The sequence below is a fragment of the Somniosus microcephalus genome, unplaced genomic scaffold, assembly GCF_052327205.1.
Source record: "Somniosus microcephalus isolate GS21.2 unplaced genomic scaffold, FLI_Smic_1.0 unresolved_chr1, whole genome shotgun sequence".
Lineage (NCBI taxonomy): Eukaryota > Metazoa > Chordata > Chondrichthyes > Squaliformes > Somniosidae > Somniosus > Somniosus microcephalus.
Genome location: NW_028225179.1, coordinates 119,933,120 through 119,960,534, shown reverse-complemented (window position 1 = coordinate 119,960,534; position 27,415 = coordinate 119,933,120). Strand labels below are relative to the sequence as shown.

The following is a 27,415-nucleotide window of genomic DNA, read 5'->3' as shown; positions in this document are numbered from 1 at the left end:
AGAAAGGAGCAGAGGGACCGCCGCTAAAAAGGTCACCGTGTTCGCGAGGCCCCGTGCGCATGGCACTGTCCAGTCGCCTCAAAGCCCTTCAGTGACATGCTCGCGAGGCGAAAGGTGCAGCAACAGCCCACGTGGCACGAGTGACCAGGCCGAGCGCTCCTCTATGGGCGCAACAGATTTCTCGCTTGCAAGCGAGAAAACAGTAAGACACGTGGAAGCCTTTCAAATCCCGTCGCGCGCCGTCAACAGGAAGCAGGAGTCAAGCCGCGTTGTCAGGTGCGGGAGGAAAACCGGGGACGGGGAGACTTAAAAAATAAAAATAAAAATAAAAAGCACCTGGCACGGTGAGGGCAAAAAAAAGCTCAAGGACAGTCTGTCGCCAGTCGCCACCACTGCGCTGGCAATGCTCCTCCTCTCCCCTCCCCAGGTCGAATGCTCGGGTGTTTATTCTGGCACCACCTCGCTCAGCCATTTCATGTAAGGTGGGTTTCCCTGGTCGATTGGCAGGCTGATAACTTCCGCCACTTCGTACGGGTGAACTGACCTAAAATGAGAGGGGGGGTGGGATGAAGAAGAGAAATATCACTGTCACTTCACCGTTAGAGTAAACGGCTCCAAGGCCCGGGACCCGCTTTCCAGACTCAAGTCGTAGGAACAGGAGGCGGCCATTCAGCCCCTCGAGCCTGTCCCGCAGCGCAATTCGATCGCGGCTGACCTGCATTTCAGTTCCCCTTAACAACCTTGGTTCGTAAACTTTAAGACCCTCACTGAACAAAAATCTATCACTCACCAGCTTTGAAATTTTTCATGGACCCCCCCCAGCCTCGACAGCTTTTTGGGGGGGGGGGGGGGGGGGCGGAGAGTGTTCCAGATTTTCACTGTCCTTTGTGTGAAGAAGTGACATCACCCCGAATAGCCTGGCACTAATTTTAAGATTATGCCCCCCTTGTTCTGAACTCCCCCCCACCCCTATCAAATCCTTTAATCGTCATAAACGTCTTAATTAGATCACCCCTCAATCTTCTATACGCGAGGGAATACAGGCATTGTCTGTGCAGCCTGTCCTCAACAGTTCCCAAGTCTAGCTTCTGCGCACATCTGCTAACCCATTTAAAATAACTAGTTTACAAATTCACGGCAATAGAAAAGCATGATTTCACTCCCAGCAGTGTTCAGGACCTGAGCAGTAAATTGAAACACTGCAGCACCTCTCTCCACCACCAGGGGGCAGCTCAGAGAGCATCTCCCAACAGTCTGTTCCCACAGCAGTGAAATGGGGCCAAGATTGTTGAACCTCCACTGGAGGTGCAGTGACAATGAATCTATCCAAATCCTTATTAAAAGAGGGGGGGAATCACCATCCAAATCAAACCTGGTATCTAGACACGCCTAGGGGCAGTTACGTGGCAGCGCTGAATGGATCGAGCAAGGATGTCTTACTACAGTTATACAGGGCCTTGGTGAGACCACACCTGGAGTACTGTGTGCCGGTTTGGTCTCCTTACCTAAGAAAGGATATACTTGCCATAGAGGGAGTGCAGCGAAGGTTCACCAGACTGATTCTTGGGATGGCAGGACTGCCGTATGAGGAGAGATTGGGTCGACTAGGCCTGTATTCACTAGAGTTTAGAAGAACGAGAGGGGATCTCATTGAAACGTATAAAATACCGACAGGGCTAGACAGACTGGATGCAGGGAGGATGTTTCCCCTGGCTGGGGGTCTAGAATGAGGGGTCACAGTCTCAGGATACAGGGTAGGACATTTAGGACTGAGATGAGGACAAATTTCTTCACTCAGAGGTTGGTGAACCTGTGGAATTCTCTACCACAGAAGGCTGTGGAGGCCAAGTCACTGAATATATTGAAGGAGGAGATAGATAGATTTCTAGACACAAAAGGCATCAAGGGGTATGGGGAGAAAGCGGGAATATGGTATTGAGATAGAGGATCAGCCATGGTCATACTGAATGGCGGAGCAGGCTCGAAGGGCCGAATGGCCTACTCCTGGCTCCTATTTTTCTATGTTTCTATGATAGGCCGCTCACCAGCCTGGCCTCTGAAATGGAGGTGTGGCTCGGTGGGATGCGCTCTCGCTTCCAAGTCAAAAGGCTCCCACTCCAGAGCACTAAATCTAGGCCGTCACTCGCAGTGCCAGTACTGAGGGAGCGCTGTGCCTTCGGAGGTGCCGTCTTTCAGATGAGAGCCCCCCATCTGCCCTCTCCCGCGGATGTAAATGATCCCACGGCCCTATTGCGAAGATGATCAGGGGAATTCTCCTCAGCCTCCTGGATACTATTTATCCCTCAACCACCATCACTAAAAGAAAATGATCTGGTCATTGTCACATTTTGTGCGGCGACTTCTTTCATTTTCTGGCCAACGTGAAGGCCTGAGGCCTGCGGTACAGGGACGTGCTAGGTTGGAGGGAGGGGAGGTAAATCAGATGATGCCAAGCTTGGGGTGGGGAAGAACGTGGAGCATGGGCCGTGGCAGAGTTGCCAGATAGTGGGACAAAGAGTCAAGCGTAGGAGCTGTAACGAGTCTCGACTTGATGCAGAGAGGGGGCAGGGAGGAAGATCGCGGAGGGGCACCCTACTTGGAACTTGCGCAGAAGAATGGGAAAGAACAGCAGCGGCACTGACCACGTCAGGGTGGATGCGGAAAGAGGGGCAAGAAAATATGCACTGGAGAGAGGGGGACTGCCCGTCGGACAGAAAGCTTTCGGTAGCATCCTGTCCAGGGGAAGAGAGTCATAACGGCACAGAAGGAGGCCATTCGGCCCATCGAGTCTGTGCCTGCGCTCTGTAGAGCAATCCAGTCAGTCCCATTCGCCCGCTCTATCCCCGTAGCCCTGCAAGTTTATTTCCCTCAAGTGCCTATCCAGTCTCCCCTTGAAAACACTGAGTGTCTCCGCTTCCACCATTTCGGCATCGAGTTCCAGGTCCTCACCACTCGCTGCATAAAGTTTTTCCTCACATCCCCCCCTGTATCTCTTGCCCAAAACCTTAAATCTGTGTCCTATAGTCCTTGTACCATCAACTAGTGGGAACAGCCTTTCTCAGTCTAGCCTATCCAAACCCGTCAGAATCTTGTACACCTCTATCAATTCACCCCTCAACCTCCTTTGCTCTAATGAAAACAAATCCAGCTTCTCCAACCTGTCCTGGTAGCTAAGATCCCCCATCCCCGGAACCATTCTGGTGAATCTCCTCTGCACCCTCTCAAGGGCCTTCACACCCTTCCTAAAGTGTGGTGACCAGAACTGGACACAATACAGGGATCCCTCATCCCTGAAAGCCCCTGTGGTTAGTGTGGTAAACCACTGTTAACCTGTACATGCCTGTGTGGTAAACCACTGTTAACCCTGTACAAGTCCAGGCATGTCTCCACCCCTGGCTCCACCCCTAAGCCTGGGTATAAAGGTGACTCACCACCCTTCCCCCGGGAGCTCTTAGGATGGATTCACTAGCAGAGGCATGCTCCAGTTCTTAGTCAATAAAAGCCTACTTCATTTAAGTCCATCTCGTAGTCTTTGGTATTGTTGATAGCGCATCAATTTTATTGACTAATTTTCAACATGGAGCAAATCTTGAAGCCGGAACGTTTAGACCTGGATCCTCAAGCAGCAGATGCAGCCAATAACTTTGAACACTGGCTGAGCTGTTTCGAAGCCTTCTTGGAGGCCTCCAGCACTACCATCACTACAGATGACGCAAAACGGCTTGTCTTGAACTCACGGGTGAGCCACCGAGTCTACTCGATCATCCGAGACGCCACTACTTACGCGGCCGCCATCGCGACGCTAAAGGAACAATACATGAGGCCTGTTAACGAGGTCTACGCCAGACACCTCCTGGCTACCCGAAAACAGCGCCCCGGGGAATCGGGCGCTGAATATTTACTGGCACTGAGAGTCCTCGGCCGGGACTGTAATTGCAAAGCGGTGACGGCCAAGGAATGCACGGAAGACCTGATCCGAGACGCCTACGTAGCCGGCATCAGGTCCAACTATACTCGGCAGAGGCTGCTGGAACAGAGGGGGCTCGACCTGCAGAAGACGGTGGCCCTCGCTAACTCGTTAGACGTGGCCCTCCAGAACATGGACGCCTACCCCCCTGACCGGATGGCCACGTGGATGCCACGGGAGCAGCCATCTTGGGACCCGGTAAGGCCACAAGCCGCCAGCAGCCCAACTACAGCTGCAATGACCAGAGGCCAGAAATGCTACTTCTGCGGCCAGGCCAAGCACTCCAGACAGCAATGCCCAGCAAAGGACGCGACCTGCTCCAAATGCGGCAAGAAAGGCCACTACGCGAGAGTGTGCAAGGCGAAATCGACCCCCAATTCCAGCAGCGCCGCGTGTGAACCGTACAGGCCGCCATTTTGGACCCCACCAACCACGTGTGAGCCGTGCGGGCCGCCATTTTGGACACCATCAGCCGAGGGGGAGCCGCCATCTTGGACACCATCTCGGGACCAGGCCCTCGGCGCGGGCGAATACTACAGCGACCCACCGACCTCGACGATGGCCTCCATCACCCTGGACCAATCTAGGCCCCACCAACTAGCCAGGTCCATGATGAACGTAAAGGTAAATGGCCATGCCACAAATTGCCTTTTCGACTGCGGAAGCACGGAGAGCTTCATCCACCCTGACACGGTGCGACGCTACTCCCTATCGGTTATACGCACACGCCACCAGGTCTTTATGGCCTCAAAGTCCCATACGGTGGACGTCGGCGGCTACTGTGTAGCGACACTGACAGTGAACGGCGTGGAGTACAGAGAGTTTAAATTCCTCGTCCTGCCACAGCTCTGCGCTCCCGTACTGCTAGGATTAGACTTCCAGTGCCATCTGGAGAGCGTCACGATGGCATATGGCGGGCCCCTGCCCCCACTTACAGTCTGCAGCCAGCAGAATTTAAACACGGCGCCGCGCAAAGTATGCAGCCTATCCACCCTGAAGGTCAAACCCCCCCCCGTTGTTCGCTAACCTCGCCAAAGACTGCAAGCCAATTGCTACTAAAAGCAGGCGGTACAGTGCCGGGGATAGGAGCTTTATTAAATCAGAAGTACAAAGACTCCTGAGGGAAGGGATTATCGAGGGCAGCACCAGCCCATGGCGAGCCCAAGTGGTGGTAGTAAAGACCGGCGAAAAACAGCGCCTGGTTATTGATTACAGCCAGACGATCAATCGATACACGCAATTAGACGCATACCCACTTCCCCGCATATCTGACATGGTCAACCAGATAGCACAATACCGGGTATTCTCGACGATTGATCTGAAGTCGGCATACCACCAGCTCCCCATCAGGCCTGAGGACCGCCAGTACACGGCCTTCGAGGCTGACGGTCGCCTCTACCACTTCCTCAGAGTCCCCTTCGGCGTCACCAACGGGGTCTCGGTCTTCCAAAGGGAGATGGACCGGATGGTTGACCAGAACGCGCTGCAGGCCACCTTCCCCTATCTAGACAACGTCACCATCTGCGGCCATGACCGGCAGGACCACGACGCCAACCTAGAAAAATTCCTCCGTACGGCCCAACGGCTGAATCTGACATACAACAGAGAAAAATGTATGTTCCGCACCGCGCGCCTCGCTATTCTTGGCTGCGTGGTGGAAAACTGAGTCATCGGCCCCGACCGAATGCGCCCCCTCCTGGAACTACCCCCCCCCCCCCACTGCCTAAAAGCCCTGAAGAGATGCCTAGGGTTCTTCTCTTACTACGCCCAGTGGGTGCCCAACTATGCGGACAAAGCCCAGCCCCTCATCAAGTCAACCTCCTTCCCCCTGACGGCAGAGGCCCGTGCGGCCTTCACCCTCATAAAAGAGGACATTGCGAAGGCCACAATGCACGCAGTGGATGAGTCCATCCCTTTCCAAGTGCAGAGCGATGCATCCGACTTCGCCCTAGCCGCAACCCTTAACCAGGCGGGGAGACCCGTGGCCTTCTTTTCACGGACCCTCCAGGGCCCCGAAATTCGACACTCCTCAGTCGAGAAGGAGGCCCAGGCGATAGTGGAGGCTGTACGGCACTGGAGACATTACCTGGCCGGTAAACGTTTCACCCTGCTCACTGACCAACGGTCAGTAGCATTTATGTTTAACAACAAAGGGGGAAAATCAAAAATGATAAGATATTGCGGTGGAGGATCGAGTTATCCACCTACAACTACGATATCTTATACCGGCCCGGGAAACTTAATGAGCTCCCAGACGCCCTATCCCATGGGACATGTGCCAACGCACAAGTCGATAGGCTACGGACCCTCCACAATGATCTCTGCCACCCGGGGGTCACCAGGTTCTTCCATTTTATTAAAGCTCGCAACCTGCCTTACTCCATCGAGGAGGTCAGGACCATGACCAGGAACTGCCAGGTCTGCGCCGAATGCAAACCGCATTTTTATAGGCCAGACAGGGCACACCTGATTAAAGCCACCCGCCCCTTCGAACGTCTCAGCGTCGATTTCAAGGGGCCCCTTCCCTCCTCTGACCGCAACACGTACTTCCTCAATATTATTGACGAGTACTCCCGTTTCCCCTTCGCCATCCCCTGCCCGGACATGACCAGCGCCACAGTCATCAGGTGCCTCCACGACCTGTTCGCCATATTTGGCTTCCCCAATTACATCCACAGCGACAGGGGCTCGTCGTTCATGAGCGACGAGCTGCGCCAGTACCTGCTCGAGAAGGGCATAGCCACGAGCAGGACTACCAGCTACAACCCCCGGGGTAACGGACAGGTAGAGAGGGAGAACGCAACGGTGTGGAAGACCGCCATGCTCGCCCTAAAATCCAAGGGCCTCCCAATCTCCCGCTGGCAAGATGTCCTCCCCGATGCGCTCCACTCCATACGATCACTGCTCTGTACTGCCACAAACGCCACCCCTCACGAGAAGATGTTCATCTTCCCCAGGATATCCACCTCGGGGACATCACTACTGCCATGGCTGACGTCTCCGGGACCCGTCCTGCTCAGGAAACACGTGAGGAGCCATAAGACGGACCCCCTGGTCGAAAAGGTTCACCTCCTCCACGCCAACCCACAGTACGCCTACGTGGCGTATCCTGATGGGCGGGAGGACACAGTCTCAATTCGAGACCTCGCACCCTCAGGTACCACCCGAAACACCATCGATCACCATCCACTACCTCCACCCACCACCACTACCCACGACGCACCACCGGGGTGTCTACCACGAACTGACGACATGCCGGTGCCATCCCTACCCCGAGAGGACGACACGCCAGTGCTCCGTCCCACGCGAGAAGCGGCTGCGGGCAAAGAACCGCCGCAACCGGCACCACGAAGATCATTACGGCAGACAAGACCCCCGGAGAGACTTTCGTATACGAACTTTTGAAACACTTCACCCCGCCGGACTCTTTTTTAAACGAGGGGTGAATGTGGTAAACCACTGTTAACCTGTACATGCCTGTGTGGTAAACCACTGTTAACCCTGTACAGGTCCGGGCATGTCTCCGCCCCTGGCTCCACCCCTAAGCCTGGGTATAAAGGTGACTCACCACCCTTCCCCCGGGAGCTCTTAGGATGGATTCACTAGCAGAGGCATGCTCTAGTTCTTAGTCAATAAAAGCCTACTTCGTATAAGTTCAACTCGTAGTCTTTGGTATTGTTGATAGCGCATCAGTTAGTAAAACTGCGGTTGGCAAATTCAGTATAAATGTGTATAAACACAATAAAAAAGAATATAAAAAGCATAAAAATCATGTTATTTACCTTATTCCTAAACTGAAAACTGGATACACGAATTTCACTGCCACGGTTGGCATAAATTGTCGCAGAGTGGAAACCGTGTATACGTGAAATCGGCGTATGGCAAAACTGTGGTTGGGGCGGGATTCCTGTACTCCAGTTGTGACCTAACCAGCGCTTTATAAAGGTTCAGCATAACTTCTCTACTTTTGTACTCAATACAGGAGAAGAACCTCCGGCAGATATGGTAGGGCAATCCCGGTAAGGGCTGGTCAAGGATTGGATGGAACCTTTGGGAGTGAACTCTGGGTCTCAAACTTGAGCCTTTCGGAGAAACTCTCAACTATGTTGGATGGGCATGTAACGGCCGGCCTTCTCGGCTGACCAGTGCAGCATTGAGGGAGTGCTACCTTGTCGGAGCTGCTATAGTTTAAGTAAAGCCATGCTTGCTAAGTAATGCTCAACAGTGACCATGCGAACGCCGGTGGGTAGGTGGCAGCCATATAGTGACGCCGTTATGTTGAAAGTTCCATGACCTTTCTCCACGCGTTCCTTCGCGACTACCTGCCAGCCCTAGTGGACCGCACGGGGGAGCGGACCACAACAGTCCGACATGCAGCACTGCCCTCCTCCGACACAAGTACGCAGCAAACCCAGCCGGCCTCACTTACCGCACGTACGCCGCTAAATCGCTAACTTTGGTGCTTCGTGTTTTGATCATCTGTTTAAAAGACAAATAAAGGAACCGTTATTCTGAGGAAACAAGTACACACTTTGCCAAACCTCATTTGTGAAGTGTCAGCCGTGGCTCAGTGGGCAGCACGCTCACCTCCGAGTCAGAAGGTCGTGGGTTCAAGCCCCACTCCTGGGACCTGAGCACATAATCCAGGCTGGCACTCCCAGTGCAGTGCTGAGGGAGTGCTGCACTGTCGAAGGTGCCGTCTTTCGGATGAGACATTAAACTGAGGGCCCCGTCTGCTCTCTCAGGACGACGTACAAGATCCCACAGCACTATTTCGAAGAAGAGCAGGGGAGTTCTCCCCGGTGTCCTGGCCAATATTTATAGAAACATAGAAGATAGGAGCAGGAGTAGGCCATTCGGCCCCTCGAGCCTGCTCCACCATTCAATGAGATCATGGCTGATCATCCAAATTCAGTACCCTGTCCCTGCTCTCTCCCCATATCAAATCAAATCAACTTTTATTGTCATTGTTAGTGCACAAGTGCAGTACAACGAAATGTAGGCTTGCGGCTCCCGAGAGTGTACATTTAGATTAAGACATTTAAACATTCAACATACATTTGGCTTGTCATACATTAACATAAACATAACCATAATAAAGTGCATTGGCAGATGTGCAGGCTTGAGAGTTTATTTGTGGAGTTCAGTAGGATGACAGCCCTGGGAAAGAAGCTGTTCCTAAATCTGGTCGTACGGGTGCAAATGCATCTGTAGCGTCTCCCAGATGGCAGGAGGGCGAACAGACTGTGGCTGAGGTGGGCAGGGTCTTTGATGATGGACCGTGACCTCCGTAAACAGCGTTTCTGGTATATCCCTTGATCCCTTTAGCCTCAAGAAATATATCCAACTCTTTCTTGAATATATTTAATGAACTGGCCTCTCCTGCCTTCTGTGGCAGAGAATTCCACAGGTTCACCACTCTCTGGGTGAAGAAATTCCTCCTCATTTCAGTCCTAAATGGCTTACCCCTTATCCTTAGACTATGACCCCTGGTTCTGAACTCCCCAGCCATCAGAAACATCCTTCCTGCATCTAGTCTGTCCAGACCTGACAGAATTTTATAGGTTTCGATGAGATCCCCTCTCAATCTTCTAAACTCCAGTGAGTATAAGCCCAATCGACACAATCTCTCCTCATACGTCATTCCTGTCATCCCAGATATCAGCCTGGTGAATCTTCGCTGCACTCCTTCCATGGCAAGAACGTCCTTCCTCAGGTAAGGTGACCAAAACTGCACACAATACTCAAGATGTGGTCTCACCAAGGCCCAGTACAACTGTAGCAAGACATCATTGTTCTTGTACTCGAACCCTCTTGCTACGAAGGCCAACATACCATTTGCCTTCTTAACCGCCTGCTGCACCTGCATGCTTACCTTCAGCGACTGGTGCACAAGGACACCCAGGTCTCTTTGCACTTCCCCTTCTCCCAATCTATTGCCATTCAAATAATAATCTGCCTTCCTGTTTTTGCCACCAAAGTGGATAACCTCACATTTATCCACATTATAGTGCATTTGCCATGTTTCTGCCCAATCACCCAACCTGTCCAAATCGTACTGGAGTTTCCCCGACATCCTCCTCGCAGCTTACCCTCCCACCCAGCTTTGTGTCGTCTGCAAATTTGGAGATATTACATCCAATTCCCTCGTCCAGATCATTAATATATATTGTGAACAGCTGGGGTCCTAGGACCGATCCTTGCGGTACCCCACTAGTCACTGCCTGCCACTCGGAAAACGTCCCGTTTATTCCAACTCTTTGCTTTCTGTCCGCCAACCAGTTCTCTATCCAAGTCAATACCTTGCCCCCAATCCCATGTGCCTTAATTTTGCACGCTAATCTCTTATGCGGGACCTTATCGAAAGCCTTCTGAAAGTCCAAATACACCACATCCACTGGTTCTCCCTTATCTATTTTACCAGTTACATCCTCAAAAAATTCCAGTAGATTAGTCAAGCATGATTTACCTTTTGTAAATCCATGTTGACTTTGTCCGATCCTGTCACTGCTTTCCAAGTGCTCTGCTATTACATCTTTTATAATGGACTCTAGCATTTTCCCCACTACCGATGTCAGGCTTACCAGTCTATAATTCCCCGCTTTTTCTCTACCACCTTTTTTGAATAGTGGGGTAACATTAGCTACCCTCCAATCCATGGGTACCATTCCAGAGTCTATCGAGTTCTGGAAGATGACCAGTAATGCATCTACTATCTCTAGGGCCACTTCCTTAAGTACCCTGGGATGTAGACCATCAGGCCCTGGGGATTTATCGGCCTTCAGTCCCATCAATTTTCCTAACACCATGTTCCTACAAATACTGATTACTTTCAGTTCCTCTCTTTCATCCAACCTCAACCAATATCACTAAAATCAGATTAGCTGATCATTATCACATTGCTGTTTGTGGGAGCTTGCGAAGCGCGTACAACAGTGACTACACTTCAAAAAGTACTTCATTGGCTGTAAAGCGCTTGGAGACCTCCGGTGGTTGTGAAAGGCGCTATAGAAATGCAAGTATTTCTTGCTGTGTGTGGGGCTCTGAACAGAAAATCCCAGTGACAAAGCTCCCCGTAACAGCTCAGTGGTTCACTGTACTGCCCAGCGTGGTACTGCGCCACACAGACCTGCACGAGTTTATCTCGGTTGGGGCCTAGCGATAAGGGCCAACAATTGCTCTCAGCGCCTCTGCGGGTGGAAGGAAATTGGCCAGGGTCGCTGCTGGAAAGTGCGTCTGCATGGGCATCAGATGGGACTGGATAGAGCTGGGCTGTGGAAAAGTGAGTAAGCACACACTGTCTAGGTTGACACATGCAGAATGGCTCCTTGGGCAGGGTGCTACCAACACCCATGGAACTGTGTGCCTCTGTAAAAGTCAGAAGACAATTTAAAAAGAAAAAAAGAGACACTTTAAGAATTGTCCAAGTTCAGTGGCCCTGGTGCCAGTGAAGCACGCGAGACCCACAACAGACGGGAAGTGAACCACTTTACAGCCAATGAAGTACTTCACTCACTGTGTATAGGAGACGGCATGCAGAACCTGACCGGAAGGAGGCGAACTTTTCCCTCAGCATACAGGACCGTCAAGAGCGAGCAGTCCATATGTGATCGGAAATTGGACGTACGGTTTTTAGCAGCAGGAAAAGGTCATTTAGGTCAGCGAGCCCATCCCTTTACGTTAAGATTGAAACCCTACCCTACACACCTCGCCACATCCCACAATCCCATCAGCCTCTGCCCTGCGTCAAAGGGCGTCCCGGGTAACTTGTCCCGCGTTCATTATCCTTTGGGTTAAAAACTTTCTGCCCTTCCCAACAGTGCAGTGGGGCTGTGTGCTGCGTTGCACGTGCCACTCCTTTAATGGCACCCACTAAACCGCTCTCAAAAATATATCCCCCTCCGTGCTGTTTTAAGCCAGTCACTCATCTGCAGGCTTTAAATATAAAAGCGACAGCACAGGTGAGAATTTATGTGAACACATTGACAGGCGCGTTAAAAATGGCACACGACGGAAATGAATCCTACTAATTATTACGATTTTTAACTGTACTGAAGTTTTGGCTTGGCTCAGTTGGCAGCGGTCTTGCAGGTTCAAGTCCCACTATAAACTTCAGCACCTAGTCTAAGTTGCCACCGCAGTTCGGTATGAAGTGCTGCACTGCCGAGGCATAGAATACAAGAGCAGGGAGGTTATGCTTGAACCGTATAAAACACTAGTTAGGGCCACAGTTCTGGTCACATTACAAGAAGGATGTGATTGCACTAGAGAGGGTGCAGAGGAGATTTACGAGGATGTTGCCTGGGCTGGGGTATTTTAGCTATGAGGAAAGATTGGATGGGCTGGGGTTGTTTTCTTTGGAACAGAGGAGGCTGAGGGGAGACTTGATTGAGGTGTACAAAATTATGAGGGGCCTAGGTAGAGTGAATAGGAAGGACCTATTTCCGCTAGCAGTGAGGTCAATAACCAGAGGGCACAGATTTAAAGTAATTGGTAGGAGGTTTAGAGGGGATTTGAGGAGAACATTTTTCATCCAGTGAGTGGTGGGGGTCTGGAACTCACTGCCTGAAAGGGTGGTAGAGGCAGAAACCCTCATCACATTTAAAAAGTACTTGGATATTCACTTGAAGTGCAACAACCTACAAGGCTACGGACCAAGTGCTGGAAAGTAGGATTAGGGTGGATAGCTCTTTGTCGGCCAGCATGGACAAGATGGGCCGAATGGCCTCCTTCTGTGCCGTAAATTTCTCTGATTCTCTGATGGCAGATTTCAGATGAGCCGTTAAACCGAGGCCCCGTCTGCCCTCAGGTGAATGTACAAGGCTCCGTGCCACTATACGGAGATAGAAAGACTTGCATTTATATCGCGCCTTTCACGACCTCAGGATGTCCCAAAGCGCTTTACTGCCAAGGAAGTACTTTTGAAGTGGAGTCACTGTTGTAAAGTAGGCAGCCATTTTGTGCACAGCAAGCTCCCTCAAACAGCACCCCGATAATCTGTTATTAGTGATGTCTATTGTCAGAGCTCTCCCACCGGGAATTCCTGTGTTACAAGTGACTGCACTTCAAAAAAAATTACTTCCTTGGCTGTAAGGTGCTTTGGGAAGTCCCATCCTGGGTCAACATCGACCAGCGTCAGCGAGGAAGACTGAGCAGCCAGCCGCTCAACTGTGGTTTGTGGGACCTCACTGTCAGCAAACTGGCTGCTGTGTTTGCCTTGGTAACGACAGTCACTGCACTTGAGAAAACATGATTGGTTCCTTGTCAAGGCTGGGACATCATGAGGATTTGGTGAGGTGTCACACCACTTCAAGTCTTCCTTCACATCCGCCTTGCATTCGAACCCTTCGTTGGGACCAACCTGGTTAATTGCCTCCAGAGCCCATAATCCAGGCCGACACTCCCAATGCAGTGCAGAGGGAGTGCTGCACGGTCGGAGGTGCCGTCTTTCGGATGAGACGTTAAACCGAGGCCCCGTCTGCTCTCTCAGGTGGACGTAAAAGATCCCACGGCCACTACTTCGAAGAAGAGCAGGGGAGTTCTCCCCAGTGTCCTGGGGCCAATATTTATCCCTTAACCAATATCAATAAAAAAAAAATGATCTGCTCTTTATCACATTGCTATTTGTGGGAGCTTGCTGTGCGCAAATTGGCTGCTGCATTTCCTACATTACAAGTGACTGCACTTCAAAAAAATGACTTCATTGGCTGTAAAGTGCTTTGGGATGTCCTGAGGTTGTGAAAGGCGCTATATAAATGCCAAGCTCTTCCTTTCTTTTACTGACGGTGTCCCAAAGTGCCCGAGTGAATCATCGCTCTTAAACCTGACGTCGTACGCCCTTGCACTTCTCGCAGGAGCGGCGGCAGATGTTCTGGCCGATCGCGGGTTGCCGGCGTCTGGACCGGGGGCCGAGGCAGATGTGCGCTGCTTACCCTGGAGATCGGTCACAGCAGGACCCTTCGCATCAAACCTGGAGGCCTGTACAGGACGGGACAGGCCCCACCCCTGCTGGACCACTGCCACCCCATGTTCGAGTGGAACTGGAGCTGAGCTCCTCTGGCACCGTGCGGTGCCAGCAATGAAGGAGAAATCGCAGGTTGCAGAACACCCGGAAAAATCAGTTCACACTTGAGCATCCGACAGCACAAAAGCCAAAGTACTGCGGGGGCTGGAAGGCTGGGAACACTCGTGCAAGTCAGGCAGCATTTGCGGAGAGAGGGAAACAGAAGCTGAGAGCTCGCTGCATTTTCTGTTCTTCCTTAAATATTGATGTTGAGTATTGCAATGTTGGACACTCCCCAAAATTGAGCTTTAATAGACTTTGGGGGGTGGGGGTGAAATTGGACTCGGACGGCGTCGCAAAGCAGGCGGAATCGGATTTGCCCCCATGTTATACGACACACGGCCAAATATTCAGTGCAATTGAAGTCAGTGGACGTGAGTACGGGGCGACCGATGAGATACCGCCTGCTTCACATTCCCGTCGCTCCCCTGTCTAATTTCACCCCCTGAAACTCTCGGCGCTTATTTCGCCCAGTCTAACCTTTCCCTGCACCCCTCCTCTCAAATTACCCTGCGGTGCCTCTCCCCCCAGCCGCGGCTCAGGGAGGTAGCACTCCGAGTCGGAAGGTTGTGGGTCAAGTCCCACTTCGGAGACTGGAGTACGAGAATCCAGGCTGACACTTCAGCGCAGTGCTGAGGGAGTGCTGCACTGTCTGAGGTGCCGTCTTTCGGATAAGAGGTTAAACTGAGGCCCCATCTGCTCTCTCAGGTGGACGTAAAAGATCCCACGGCCACTATTTCGAAGAAGAGCAGAGGAGTTATCCCCGGTGTCCTGGGCCAATATTTATCCCTCAACATAACAAAAACAGATTATCTGGTCATTATCACATTGCTGTTTGTGGGACCTTGCTGTGCGCAAATTGGCTGCTGTGTTTCCTACATTACAACAGTGACTACATTCCAAAAGTACTTCATTGGCTGTAAAGCGCTTTGAGACATCCGGTGGTCGTGAAAGGCGCTATAGAAATGCAAGTCTTTCTTTCCTGCTTAGGCTGAATTTGTTTTTAAGTCTGTACCCTATCCATCTCAACTGTTTCTCTGGACAAGAGAAGGCTGAGGGGCGACCTCATAGAGGTCTTTAAAATGAAGGGTAGCGTAGAGAAGATGTTCCCACTTCTGGGGGCAGACCAAATCTGTGGGTCATAAGCCGTGCTCCCCGTTATATATTTTTTGGGTGCGTGGCCCATTCACAAGTTCGCGCCAAGTTTAACATTGAAAAAGCCAGTCCCGGTTGTGCAGCAGCGCAGCTTAGAGGGAACGTCAGTCATCAATATAAGATCGTCACTAATAAATCCAATGGGGAATTCAGGAGAAACTTCTTTACTCAGAGAGTGGTGAGAATGTGGAACTCGCTACCACAGGGGGTGGTCGAGGCGAATAGTATCGATGTATTTAAGAGGAAACTAGATATGTACATGAGGGCGAAAGGAATAGGATATGTTGATCGGTTAGATTAAGAGGGGTGGGAAGAGGCTCGTGTGGAGCATAAACACCAATATGGACCATTTGGCTTGAATCTAGGTAAACTGGAGGTCATCCAAAACTCTGCTGCCCGTGTCCTAACTCGCACCAAGTCCCATTCACCCATCGTCCCTGACCTACATTGGCTCCCGCTTAAGCAGAGCCTCGATTTCAAAATTCTCATGCTCGTTTTCAAATCTCTCCATGGCCTCGCCCCTCCCTATCTCTGTAATCTCCTCTAGCCCCACAACCCCCCCCCCCCGCCCCCCGAGATATCTGCGCTCCTCTAATTCTGCCCTCTTGAGCCTCCCTGATTATAATTGATCAACCATTGGTGGCCGTGCCTTCTGTTGCTGAGGCCCTAAGCTCTGGAATTCCCTGCCTAAACCGCTCCGCCTCTCTACCTCTCTCTCCTCCTTTCAGACGCTCCTTAAAACCTACCTCTTTGACCAAGCTTTTGGTCACCGGCCCTAATTTCTCCTTATGTGGTTCGGTGTCAAATTTTTTCGACTTAAAATATTCCTGTGCAGCGCCTTGGGACGTTTTACTACGTTAAAGGCGCTATACAAATACAAGTTGCTGTTGTTGTCGAATGAGCTGTTGCTGTGCTGAAAATTCTGAGATTCAATATTCCCACTGCGGTTCTGCTGTTTCCTCCGTCAATTTTTCCATCCAATTAATTTGTCCGACCGCTCCTTTCCAGTTCAACACATTTGGAGATCCCAGCATTTCCTGTTCTCACTTGTGCCCCTACAGTACGCTGTTCTGTAAATAGACTGCAACACAAAGCACGCACGCACAACATGACACATAGCTGGAGCCCAGGAGCCCATTTGGCACTGAAAAAGTTGGACTTGCCTCCGCTTTCACAAACCGCGATCTCTGGATGATACGGGCCAAACTTTTTGCCTGACTTTCCAATTATTACTCCCACAATATCTAACACTGCAACTGTGCATTCAGTAAACACCCGCTTAACCCAAATTAATTATATTCCCCATCCTGCTGAATACATTGGAACTGCACACAATTACAGAACACACACTGACTGGTGGTTTCACCTTTACCCTGCTGAACAGACGGGAACTGCAGTTTATAAAATAAATACACCAACTCAAGTTTCAATCCTTACCTTACAATAGACTTTCTTCGCCTCCTCCAGCACTATTTTCCTGGCCGCCCCTCATTCCAACTCTGGTCTACCATATCTTTCCCCCTCCCTCCGTTCTCCCACCGGCAGCAATGCCTTCAGCTATCATGCCCCACATTCTGCAGCTCTCTCTCCCCAAAACCAATACCACATCTCTCCGCACCTTCCAAATCTGAAGGTAAGCATGCAGGTTAAGGCGGCAAGTGTTGGCCTTCATAGCGAGAGGGTTTGAGTACAGGAGCAAGGATGTCTTGCTGCAGTTGTACAGGGCCTTGGTGAGACCGCACCTTGAGTATTGTTTGCAGTTTTGGTTGCCTTATCTGAGGAAGGATATTCTTGTCATGGAGGGAGTGCAGCGAAGATTCACCAGACTGATACCTGGGATGGCAGGAATGACGTATGAAGAGAGATTGGGTCGAAAGGGCTTGTATTCGCTAGAGTTTAGAAGAATGAGAGGGGATCTCATTGAAATTTATAAAATTTTAACAGGACTAGACAGACTAGATGCAGGAAGGGTGTTCCCGATGGCGGGGAGTCCAGAACCAGGGGTCACAGTCCAAGGATAAGGGGTAAGCCATTTAGGACAGAAATGAGGAGGAATTTCTTCACCCAGAGAGTGGTGAAACTGTGGAATTCTCTACCACAGAAGGCTGTTGAGGCCAATTCATTAAATATATTCAAGAAGGAGTTAGATTTATTTCTTAAGGCTAAAGGGATCAAGGGATATGGGGAGAAAGCAGGGACAGGGTACTGAATTTGGATGATCAGCCATGATCTCATTAAATGGCGGAGCAGGCTCGAGGGGCCGAATGGCCTACTCCTGCTCCTATCTTCTATGTTTCCAAAGCCCCCTTACAGCCCTCTTTGACCTCGCCTTCAGCCACCTCCCTTCGTTTCCTGGAGCATGCTCTGATAAAGGTGGCGTATTTAAGTGCAAATATATATAAATAGGCACAGACACAATTGTGATAACAAGGGCTCACACAACTTGGGTACCTCGCTATTCTTTCTGGGCAGTCCGAGAGACCAGCACATGAGGAGTTAAAAGTTAAAACATCCTTCTGCTGAGCGTGGGTTGTAAATTGGGTCAGGAGATTTTGAGGCAAGGATGTCTTCACAGGAAAGTAAAATAGTAGAATGTGTAAGAGTCAATCAGCAATTATCTGTAATGGTCTGGAATGTGTCTTTGAGGAAGGATGTGAAGGTCTTAGAGAGGGTGCAGAAAAGATTTACGAGAATGGCTCCAGGGATGAGGGACTTCAGTTATGTGGATAGACTGGAGAAGCAGTCCAACAACAATCATCCCGGGTTTGCCCACAAAACGTGAGATAATCTGAAAACTCACCAGCAAAACTTCGCTGTCTTCCTCAATGTTCCCTTTCCACTCGTATCTGGAGGGGAGAATAAAGGAAATAAAAAAAATTGTACAATCAAATCTACATGTATGCAAATAAAACATGCACTCCCAAGGCGATATGGGTTGAAGACGTGTCAGTGGGCATTTGAGTGTGTGTCAAAACATTTGGGTCCCCTCAACTATTTCGACAAAGTCACCAGATGAAATTATACAGGTCAGTGGCTACTGGAATCACTTCATGAACCACACAAGGAGGATGAGACGTTAAACCGAGGCCCCGTCTTCCCTCTCAGGTGGATGTGAAAGCTCCCAAACCCGTGACCTCTTCCACCTAGAAGGACAAGGACAGCAGGCGCATGGGAACAACACCACCTCCAAATTCCACTCCCAATCACACACCATCCCAACTTGGAAATATATCGGCCGTTCCTTCATCGTCGCTGGGTCAAAATTTTGGAACTCCCTCCCTAACAGCACCGTGGGAGTATCTTCACCACACGGACTGCAGCGGTTCAAGAAGGCGGCTCACCCCCACCTTCTCAAGGGCAACTAGGGATGGGCAATAAATGCTGGCCTTGCCAGCAATGCCCACATCCCGTGAACGAATAAATAAAAAGATCCCACAGCAGGGGAGTTCTTCCGGTGTCCTGGCCAATACTTATCTCTAAACCAACACCACTGAAGTAGATTTGACTGGTCATTTATCTCAAAGCTGTTAGTGGGACCTTGGTCAACATTCAAGGTTAGATCGGGGAAGCGGATGAAAGAAAGAGGGGTTGAAGAGCTAACGGGAGGGCAGGTGAACACGATTACAACTATTTGCTCGCATGATGTAAATAGGCCGACATGGACTGGTTGCGTCCCGTGGCCTGTTTCTGTGTGTAACTTCCGTGTATTCTGTGCAAAGACTCACGTACACAGACGTTATCTGCGGGACAATGTTCACGCAGGCGGCCAGCTTCTTCTGCACCACGCCCCTGGAAGATTTAAACAGAGCAAGAAGCTGTCAATGGTAACTGCGCTTGGCAAAGCGTGAATTGCTTCTTTCATTTACTTGAAGCGTAATTTGTGTTGGGAGCAAAAGCGGCTCGTTTCACTGATTGAATTAGCAGAGACTGGTAGAACAGGTATTTTTTTTTTGTCAGGCACTTGCCACGCTCAACTAACAAGGCCGCGAATCCATGCTTGCATCTCCGCCGGCCCCTTGGTGTAATTCTTTGCCGTGCCGTACTGTGCAAAGTCTGCTCAGTTCCATGCTTCTACAATGTCTACTGTGCCTACATAACTTGGGAAGTGATCTTGTGTGTGGATGTACCCCAGTGTATTATAACTGACTGGGCAGTGGGTGTGACCAAACTCTCATCTGTACACAGATGCCGAGAGGCTGTTTCCCCTGGCTGGAGAGTCTAAACCGAGGGGTCACAGTCTCAGGCTAAGGGGGTCAGCCAGTTAGGACTGAGATGGGGAGAGATTTCTTCACTCAGAGGGAGGTGAACCTGTGGAATTCTCTACCCCAGAGGGCTGTGGAGGCTCAGTCGTTGAGTATATTCAAGGCTGAGACAGATAGATTTTTGGACACTAAGGGAATCAAGGGATATGGGGACGGGGCGGGAAGGTGGAGATGAGGTAGAAGATCAGCCATGATCTAATTGAATGGCGGAGCAAGCTCGAGGGGCCGTATGGCCGACTCCTGCTCCTAATTCTTATGCTCTTATAGCAGTTACTGCACTTCTTCACTAGTGCGTAGCTTTGTAACAGTTCGACAAACGTGACACGGTGCCCGGTAAATGAGAGCATTACATCATAGAAAGAAAGAGTTGCCTTAGCACAGCCTCAGGACGTTGCAAAGTACTTCCCAGATAATTAATTTGTTTTTGAAGCATAGTTGTTCTGTGGGCAAACGCGGCAGCCAACTTTCCCACAGCAAATCCCACGAGCGGCAAGGAGACGGAGAAGATTAAAACATATGGGATTGGAGTGTGGGGGGGGGGGGGGGGGGAGAAAATCTGATTAAAAACTGGTCAGAGGGGAAAAAACGCAGAGTAGGAGATAAGGCCAGTTTCTCCAGAAGGAAGCGGGTCGTGGTGTCCCACAGGATTCTGTCCTGGGTCCACCTCTCTTCACTGTGTACATGAATGCTTTGGATAAAGAGCTAGAGGGAGTGGTGTCCAAATATGAAAATAGGAGGCAGAGAGAATAATTCTGAGGACCAAAGTTAATCTGCAAGGGGATACTGATAAGATGGTGGAATGGGCAACACTGACATGTGGAATTCAAGGGCAGTAAATGAGATGGGCACATTTTGGTTAAAAAAAGCATTGGGCCAGATTTTCCGATCCCCATGGGTATGTACGAGGTGCGTACGCGCCCATAGGGGCCGCGCAAGTGCCGGGTTTAGGCATGTGAAGAACATACGCTGAAACCCGACACTTGCGATCTGTCAAGAATCCTCTTGATAGATCATCCGCCTGCCCTGGAGAAGGGCCTCTGCGGGCGAATAGTTCCGCTTTCTGCAGAACCTCCGCCCGCTGAGAACCTTAAAAATCTTACGCCTAGTAAAAGCAGAGGCGTAAGGCCTGCATATGAGTATTAAAAAAAAAAAAAAATTTTCACTCATTTATAATTTTAAACTACTTTTATAAAAGGTAAGTTTATTTTTAGCCCCGTAAGAAACTTTAATTATTTTTTTCAATAAATTAAATTTTTGTTTAAAATATTTAATTTAATGTAATTTTAACTAATTTTAAATGTGATTTAAAAACATTTTTTATTTAATGTTTAACTGTGTTTTTAAATGTGATTCCCATTCATACTTTTGACAGATCTATGCGTACAGACCGGTCAAAAGTGTGAAGGGGGATTCCCTCCTTTGATTGGTTCCCCATGGCCCATGTGATCCCAGGGACTACAGTTATACAAGGCCTTGGTGAGACCACACCTGGTCTCCAGCTTTGGTCTCCTTACCTAAGAAAGGATACACTTGCCATAGAGGGAGTGCAGCGAAGGTTCACCAGACTGATTCCTGGGATGGCAGGGCTGTCGTGTGAGGAGAGATTGGGTCGACTAGGCCTGTATTCACTAGAGTTTAGAAGAATGAGAGGGGATCTCATTGAAACGTATAAAATTCTGACAGGGCTAGACAGACTGGATGTAGGGAGGATGTTTCCCCTGGCTGGGGGGTCTAGAACGAGGGGTCACAGTCTCAGGATACAGGGTAGGACATTTAGGACTGAGGTGAGGAGAAATTTCTTCACTCAGAGGGTGGTGAACCTGTGGAATTCTCCACCACAGAAGGCTGTGGAGAACAAGTCACTGAATATATTTAAGAAGGAGATAGATAGATTTCTAGACACAAGGGGCATCAATGGGTATGGGGAGAGAGTGGGAATATGGTATTGAGATAGAGGATCAGCCATGATCATATTGAATGGCAGAGCAGGCTCGAAGGGCCGAATGGCCTACTCCTGCTCCTATTGTTCTATGTTTCTATGGGATGCTTGCGAACCGCATGCACCCCTGGGATACCTGGGCCTTCGTGCATTTCGTAGTGGAGAGGCCCAGGATCGCAAGTCTCAGGACCTACGGAACCAGCAGGTAAGTACTTAGATTTTTTCTGATCGGAGGCATCCGCACGCAGGAAGCCCCCGATCGGAAATTCAGGCCCATTAATTAATAATTATACTTTGAATGTTGGAAAGCTGGTTAATGTGGATTTTGGGTTTAACGTTTACTTAGCTAAGGAAGGATATACTTGCCTTGGAGGCGGTGCAACGAAGGTTCACCAGATTGATTCCTGGGATGAGAGATTGTGTAGAATGGGCCTATACTCTCTGGAGTTTAGAAGAATGAGAGGTGATCTCATTGAAACATACAAGATTCTGAAGGGGATTGACAGGGTAGATGCTGAGCGGTTGATTCCCCTGGCTGGAGTGTCTAGAACTAAGGGGCATAGTCTCAGGATAAGGGGTCGGCCATTTAAGGCCGAGATGAGGAGGAATTTCTTCACTCAGAGGGTTGTGAATCTTTGGAATTCTCGGCCCAAGTCTTCGAGTATATTTCAAGGCTGAGATCGATAGATTTTTGGACTCTCGGGGAATCAAGGGATATGGAGATCGGGTGGGAAAGTGGAGTTGAGGTCGATGATCAGCCATGATCTTACTGAATGGCGGAGCAGGCTCGAGTGGCCATATGGCCGACTCCTGCTCTTATTTCTTATGTTCTTAGACACTAAAAGCAGCACCTCAAGTGGATAAGGCCATGAAAAGCTAATGGAATACTGTGTTTTGTGGCCGGAGGTACAGAATCTAAAAGACGAGATGCAATGGCGAATCTATACAAAAAACCTTAGCAATGCTAAAGTTGGGGTACAGTGTGCTGCACACTAGAGGAACAATGATGAGGCAATAGAGAGGGTACACCAAAGGTTGACTAGGATGCTGTCTGCCGAGAAGAAATACAAACACAAGGAAAGATTAGAAAAATTGGGACTGTTTTCATTCAAACAGAGAAGATTATAGGCTGATTTGATAGAGGTGTTTCAAATTATGAAGGGATGGGACACAGTAGATAGAAACAAGTGGTTTCCAGTGATTGAGGGATCTGGAACAATGGGACACAGACATAAGGGAATTTGGGACAGAGAGAACATTATTTTTTTTGGTGTGATGGGCCAAATGGCCTCCTTCTGTGCTGTATCATTGTATATCAGGTTGAAGCTGTGGAATTCACCACTGGAACTCATCAGGGAAGCAGAGACCATGTCAACATGTAGGAACTGGTTAGATAACTGGTTGAAGGAAGGGGGAGGAAGCGATGTGGGAACATGGTGAGGACCACTGCTCGTGTGGAAGATTAAGCCCAACACGAGCTGCCTCTTCCCGTGTTGTTATTTTATGAATAACCAGAAAACATGATTTGATGGGGGTTGGTTGAGGGATGAACATTGGCCAGGACACGAGGATAACTCTCCTGTTTTTCTTCCCCCCCCAAAAAATGTCATAGGATCTTTTTACGTCCGGTTGATAGTTGGGAACCTGGGTTATCCAAAAATTGGCAACTCAGGCAATCATTGAATGGTTCCAGCACAGAAGGAGGCCATTCGGCCTGTCGAGCCCGTGCCGGCTCTCTGCAAGAGCACTTCAGGAGGGATATACTTTCATTGGAAGCAGTTCAGAGAAGGTTCATGAGGTTGATCTCTGGGATGGGAGGGTTGTCTTATGAGGAAAGGTTGAGCAGGTTGGGCCTATACTCATTGGAGTTTAGAAGAATGAGAGGGGATCTTATTGAAACGTATAAGATTCTGAGGGGGATTGACAGGGTAGATGCTGAGAGGATGTTTCCCCTCGTGGGGGAATCTAGAACTAGGGGGCATAGTCTCAGAATAAGGGGTCGCCCATTTAAGACGGAGATGAGGAGGAATTTCTTCTCTCAGGGGGTCGCGAATCTTTGGAATTCTTTACCCCAGAGAGATGTGGAGGTGGAGTCATTGAATATATTCAAGGCCGAGATAGACAGATTTTTGTGCAACAGGGGAGTCAACGGTTATGGGGAGCGGGCAGGAAAGTGGCATTGAGGCCAAAATTGGATCAGCCATGATCTCATTAAATGGCGGAGCAGGCTCGAGGGGCGAATGGCCTACTGCTGCTCTTATTTCTTATGTTCTTATGTTCAGCTAGTCTCACCCCCCCGCCCTTTCCCCGTAGTCCTGCGAATCTTTTTCCCTTCAGGTACTTATCCAATTCCTTTTTGAATGCCACGATTAAGTCTGCCTCCACCACCCTTTCAGACACTGCATTCCAGGTCCTAACCACTCGCTGAGTAAAAATGTTTTTCCTCACGTCGCCTTTGGATCTTCTGCCAATCACCTTAAATCTGTGTCCTCTGGTTCTCGACCCTTCCGCCAATGGGAACAGTTTCTCTCTATCTACTCTGTCTCGACCCCTCATGATTTTGAACACCTCTATCAGATCTCCTCTCAACCTTCTCTGCTCGAAGGAGAACAACCCCAGCTTCTCCAGTCTATCCACGTACAGGAAACTTTCGTTTAACCGGAGGTTAAATGTCCGGAAAGCTCTATCTACCAGCAAAATTCAGGAGCCGTTTCCTATAAGTTTTTTTACTTCTCGTTGCTTTTTTTTCCCAGTTGTGGCTCCCAAGCGTCTAGCTGAAGCTGTTGCTTAGCTACAGAGATGCTTTTAAGCTGCGGCCGACTGTTTTGAAGCTGTTGCTAAGCAACAGGGTTTGTTGTTTCATACGGAGCTGAGAAGCTCCGTACATTTTAACATTAGCGCTGGTTTATACGGCAGTTTTGATGGGACGGCACCAACTCGGTTCAGTCAGTGCCGGATGCCAGAAAGTTTCCTGTAACTGAAGCCCCTCATCCCTGGAACCATTCTTGTAAATCTTTTCTGCACCTTCTCTAAGGCCTTCACATCCTTCCTAAAGTGTGGCAATGCAGCACTCCCTCAGTGCTGTACTGCAGTGTGAAGCAGGTAATGCACTCAAGTCCTGCAATGGGGCTTGAACTCGCAACCTTTTGACTCGGAGGTATAAGTGTTACTGAGCCAAGCTGGCACTGATGATACACACTTATATCTCACATATGTTCAAGGCTGGCTGACAATTAGGGCTGGATTTTCTCAGCCCCGAGGAGGCGGGACTGCCGATAAAGTAGCAGAAAGTGGGGGCGGATGGCAAACCCGCCCCCATGTCCTTTTGTCAGGAGGTGGGAAGTAGTGCTGCTTTGGGCCCCGTCTCCTGGAGGGGGGAAAGGGATTAAATCCTTTTAACTGCCTGTTAACAGATAGTTAACAAGCAGGAAAAAAGGATTAGTGCCATTTTACCTTCTCAGGTGAAGGCTTCCCGACCTCGGAGAACCCCGCCAGGTTGGAGGAGATGTGAAGGAGGTCTGTGGGGGTCGGAGGCACCTGGCAGTAAGATGTAGAGGTGAGTGATGGGTGCAAGTGTGGAGTGGTAAGTATGGCAGGTGAGTGGTAAGTGTTAAAAAAAATGTCAACTTACCTTGTTTTCTGCCTGCAGCCTTCATCCACCCTGGATCGGGAGACCAGACATCTTCCTTGTCGATTTCACAGACTGGCTGTTGGATCCAACGACCCAACAGCCGTCTGAAATCTACAAAGTTGAACACAAGGACTCATCAAACTACAGAGAGTGTCAGTGTTTGACAGCTTCACAGAGCTGTCAAACACTGATATTTCTTCTTTCAAGTCGTCTTGACAGATAGCACGTCAGAAGTTGACGTGCTCTGTCAGTGACTTCCTCCCTAATTGGCCTGCTGAGCCCGCAGGCCGGGCTTAACAAGGTCAATCAGGGGAAGATCCCTCTGGTTGGCCAGAAGATGATGGAGGCGGGATATTGACCCGACAAGCAGCAGTCCTGCCTCCAACTCGTCTCCATTGAGAAAATCCAGCCCTTAGACTTCAAAGGGGGTACCCAGCAGAAGCTCAGGGTTAACGCACATGGGATTATAGGAGAGAGAAGCTGGACTTGTTCTCTTTAGAGCAGAGAGAGTTAAAGGGAGATTTAATAGAGCTATTCATAATTATAAGAGGTTTCTTTATAGAAACATAGAGATAGGAACAGGAGTAGGCCATTCGGCCCTTCGAGCCTGCTCCGCCATTCAATGAGATCATGGCTGATCTTCGTCTGAGATCATAGCTGATCTTACCAGTTCAGTACCCCGTCCCCGCCTTTTCTCCGTAACCCTTAATCCCCTTAGCCTTCAGAAATATATCCAATTCTCTCTTGAAAATATTTATTGAATTAGCCTTCACAGCCCTCTGTGGCAGGAAATTCCACAGGCTCACCACTCTTTGAGTGAAGAAATTCTTCCTCATCTCTGTTTTAAATGATTTGCCCGCTATTTTTAGACTGTGGCCCCTGGTTCTGTGCTCCCCGGCCATTGGAAACATTCTCTCTGAATTCAGCCTGTCCAGGCCTGCCATAATTTTATATGTTTCGATGAGATCCCCTCTCAATCTTCTAAACTCCAGTGAGTACAAGCCCAAACTATTTAATCTCTCTTCGTAGGTCATTCCCGCCATTCCAGGTATCAGCCTGGTGAATCGCCGTTGCACTCCCTCCATGGCAAGAACATCCTTCCGCAGATGGGGCGACCAAAACTGTACACAATACTCCAGATGCGGTCTCACCAGCACCTTGTACAGCTGTAGTAAGGTATCCCTATTCCTATACTCGAACCCCCTTGATATGAAGGCCAACATACCATTTGCCTTCTTGATCGCCTGTTGCACCTGCATGCTCTCCTTCAGTGACTGCTGCACAAGAACACCCAGGTCCCTCTGCACTTCCCCATCTCCCAATCTATTGCCATTTAGATAATAATCTACCCTCCTGTTTTTACCCCCAAAGTGGATAACCTCGCATTTATCCACATTATAGTGCATCTGCCACGTATCTGCCCATTCCCCCAACCTGTCCAAATCGCACTGTAGCCTCCTGACATCCTCATCAGAGCCCACCCCTCCTCCTAGTTTAGTGTCGTCAGCGAATTTGGAAATATTGCATCCAATTCCCTGATCCAGATCATTTATATATATTGTGAACAGCTGGGGTCCCAGGACAGATCCTTGCGGCACCCCGCTGGTCACTGCCTGCCACTCCGAAAACGAGCCGTTTATTCCAACTCTCTGTTCTCTATCCACGTTAATACTTTGCCCCCAATCCCATGAGCCTTAATTTTGCATGATAATCTTTTGTGTGGAACCTTATCGAAGGCTTTCTGGAAGTCAAGGTACACCACATCCACTGGCTCTCCCCATCTATTTTACCAGTTACTTCCTCAAAAAATTCCAGCAGATTAGTCAAAACACAATTTACCCTTTGTAAATCCATGTTGACTCTGTCCGATCCTTTCCCCCATTTGTCAAGTGCTCCGCTATTTTATCCTTAATAATGGACTCTAGCATTTTGCCCACAACCGATGTAAGGCTTACTGGTCCTATAATTCCCTGCTTTCTCTCTACCCCCCTTTTTAAATATTGGGGTAACATTAGCTACCCTCCAATCCACGGTACTGTTCCCGAGTCAATGGAGTTCCGGAAGATGATCCTTAGAGCATCTGCTATCTCCAGGGCCACCTCCTTAAGTACCCTAGGATGTAGTTTATCAGGCCCCGGGGATTTGTCGGCCTTCAGTCCCCTCAACTTACCCAACACCATATCCCCTAGAGATACTAATTTCTGTCAGCTCCTCCCTCTCATTAGTCCCTATGTTTGCCGATATTCCTGGGAGGTTATTTGTGTCCTCCTTTGTGAATACAGAACCAAAGTATGAGTTTAATTGGTCTGCCATTTCCTTATTCTCCATTATATATTCTCCCGAATCGGACTGCAAGGGACCGACTTGGGATTTTTACCAGTCTTTTCCTCCTGATATA

At 49.6% G+C, this 27,415-nt stretch overlaps 1 protein-coding gene across 1 annotated transcript in view; it reads right to left on the bottom strand.

The window, feature by feature from the left end:
* Window positions 1–304: 304 nt before the first annotated feature.
* Window positions 305–27,415, bottom strand: part of LOC147095743 (protein CutA homolog) — a 55,249-nt gene continuing 28,138 nt past the window's right edge. Inside the window, exons 3-6 of the mRNA XM_085973707.1 lie at window positions 18,915–18,974; window positions 17,986–18,031; window positions 8,397–8,446; window positions 305–544 (exon numbers count right to left, since the gene is read on the bottom strand). Coding sequence (XP_085829833.1) covers window positions 445–544; window positions 8,397–8,446; window positions 17,986–18,031; window positions 18,915–18,974 — 256 coding nt within the window. The 3' untranslated portion in view covers window positions 305–444. The remainder of the gene's footprint in view (window positions 545–8,396; window positions 8,447–17,985; window positions 18,032–18,914; window positions 18,975–27,415) is intronic.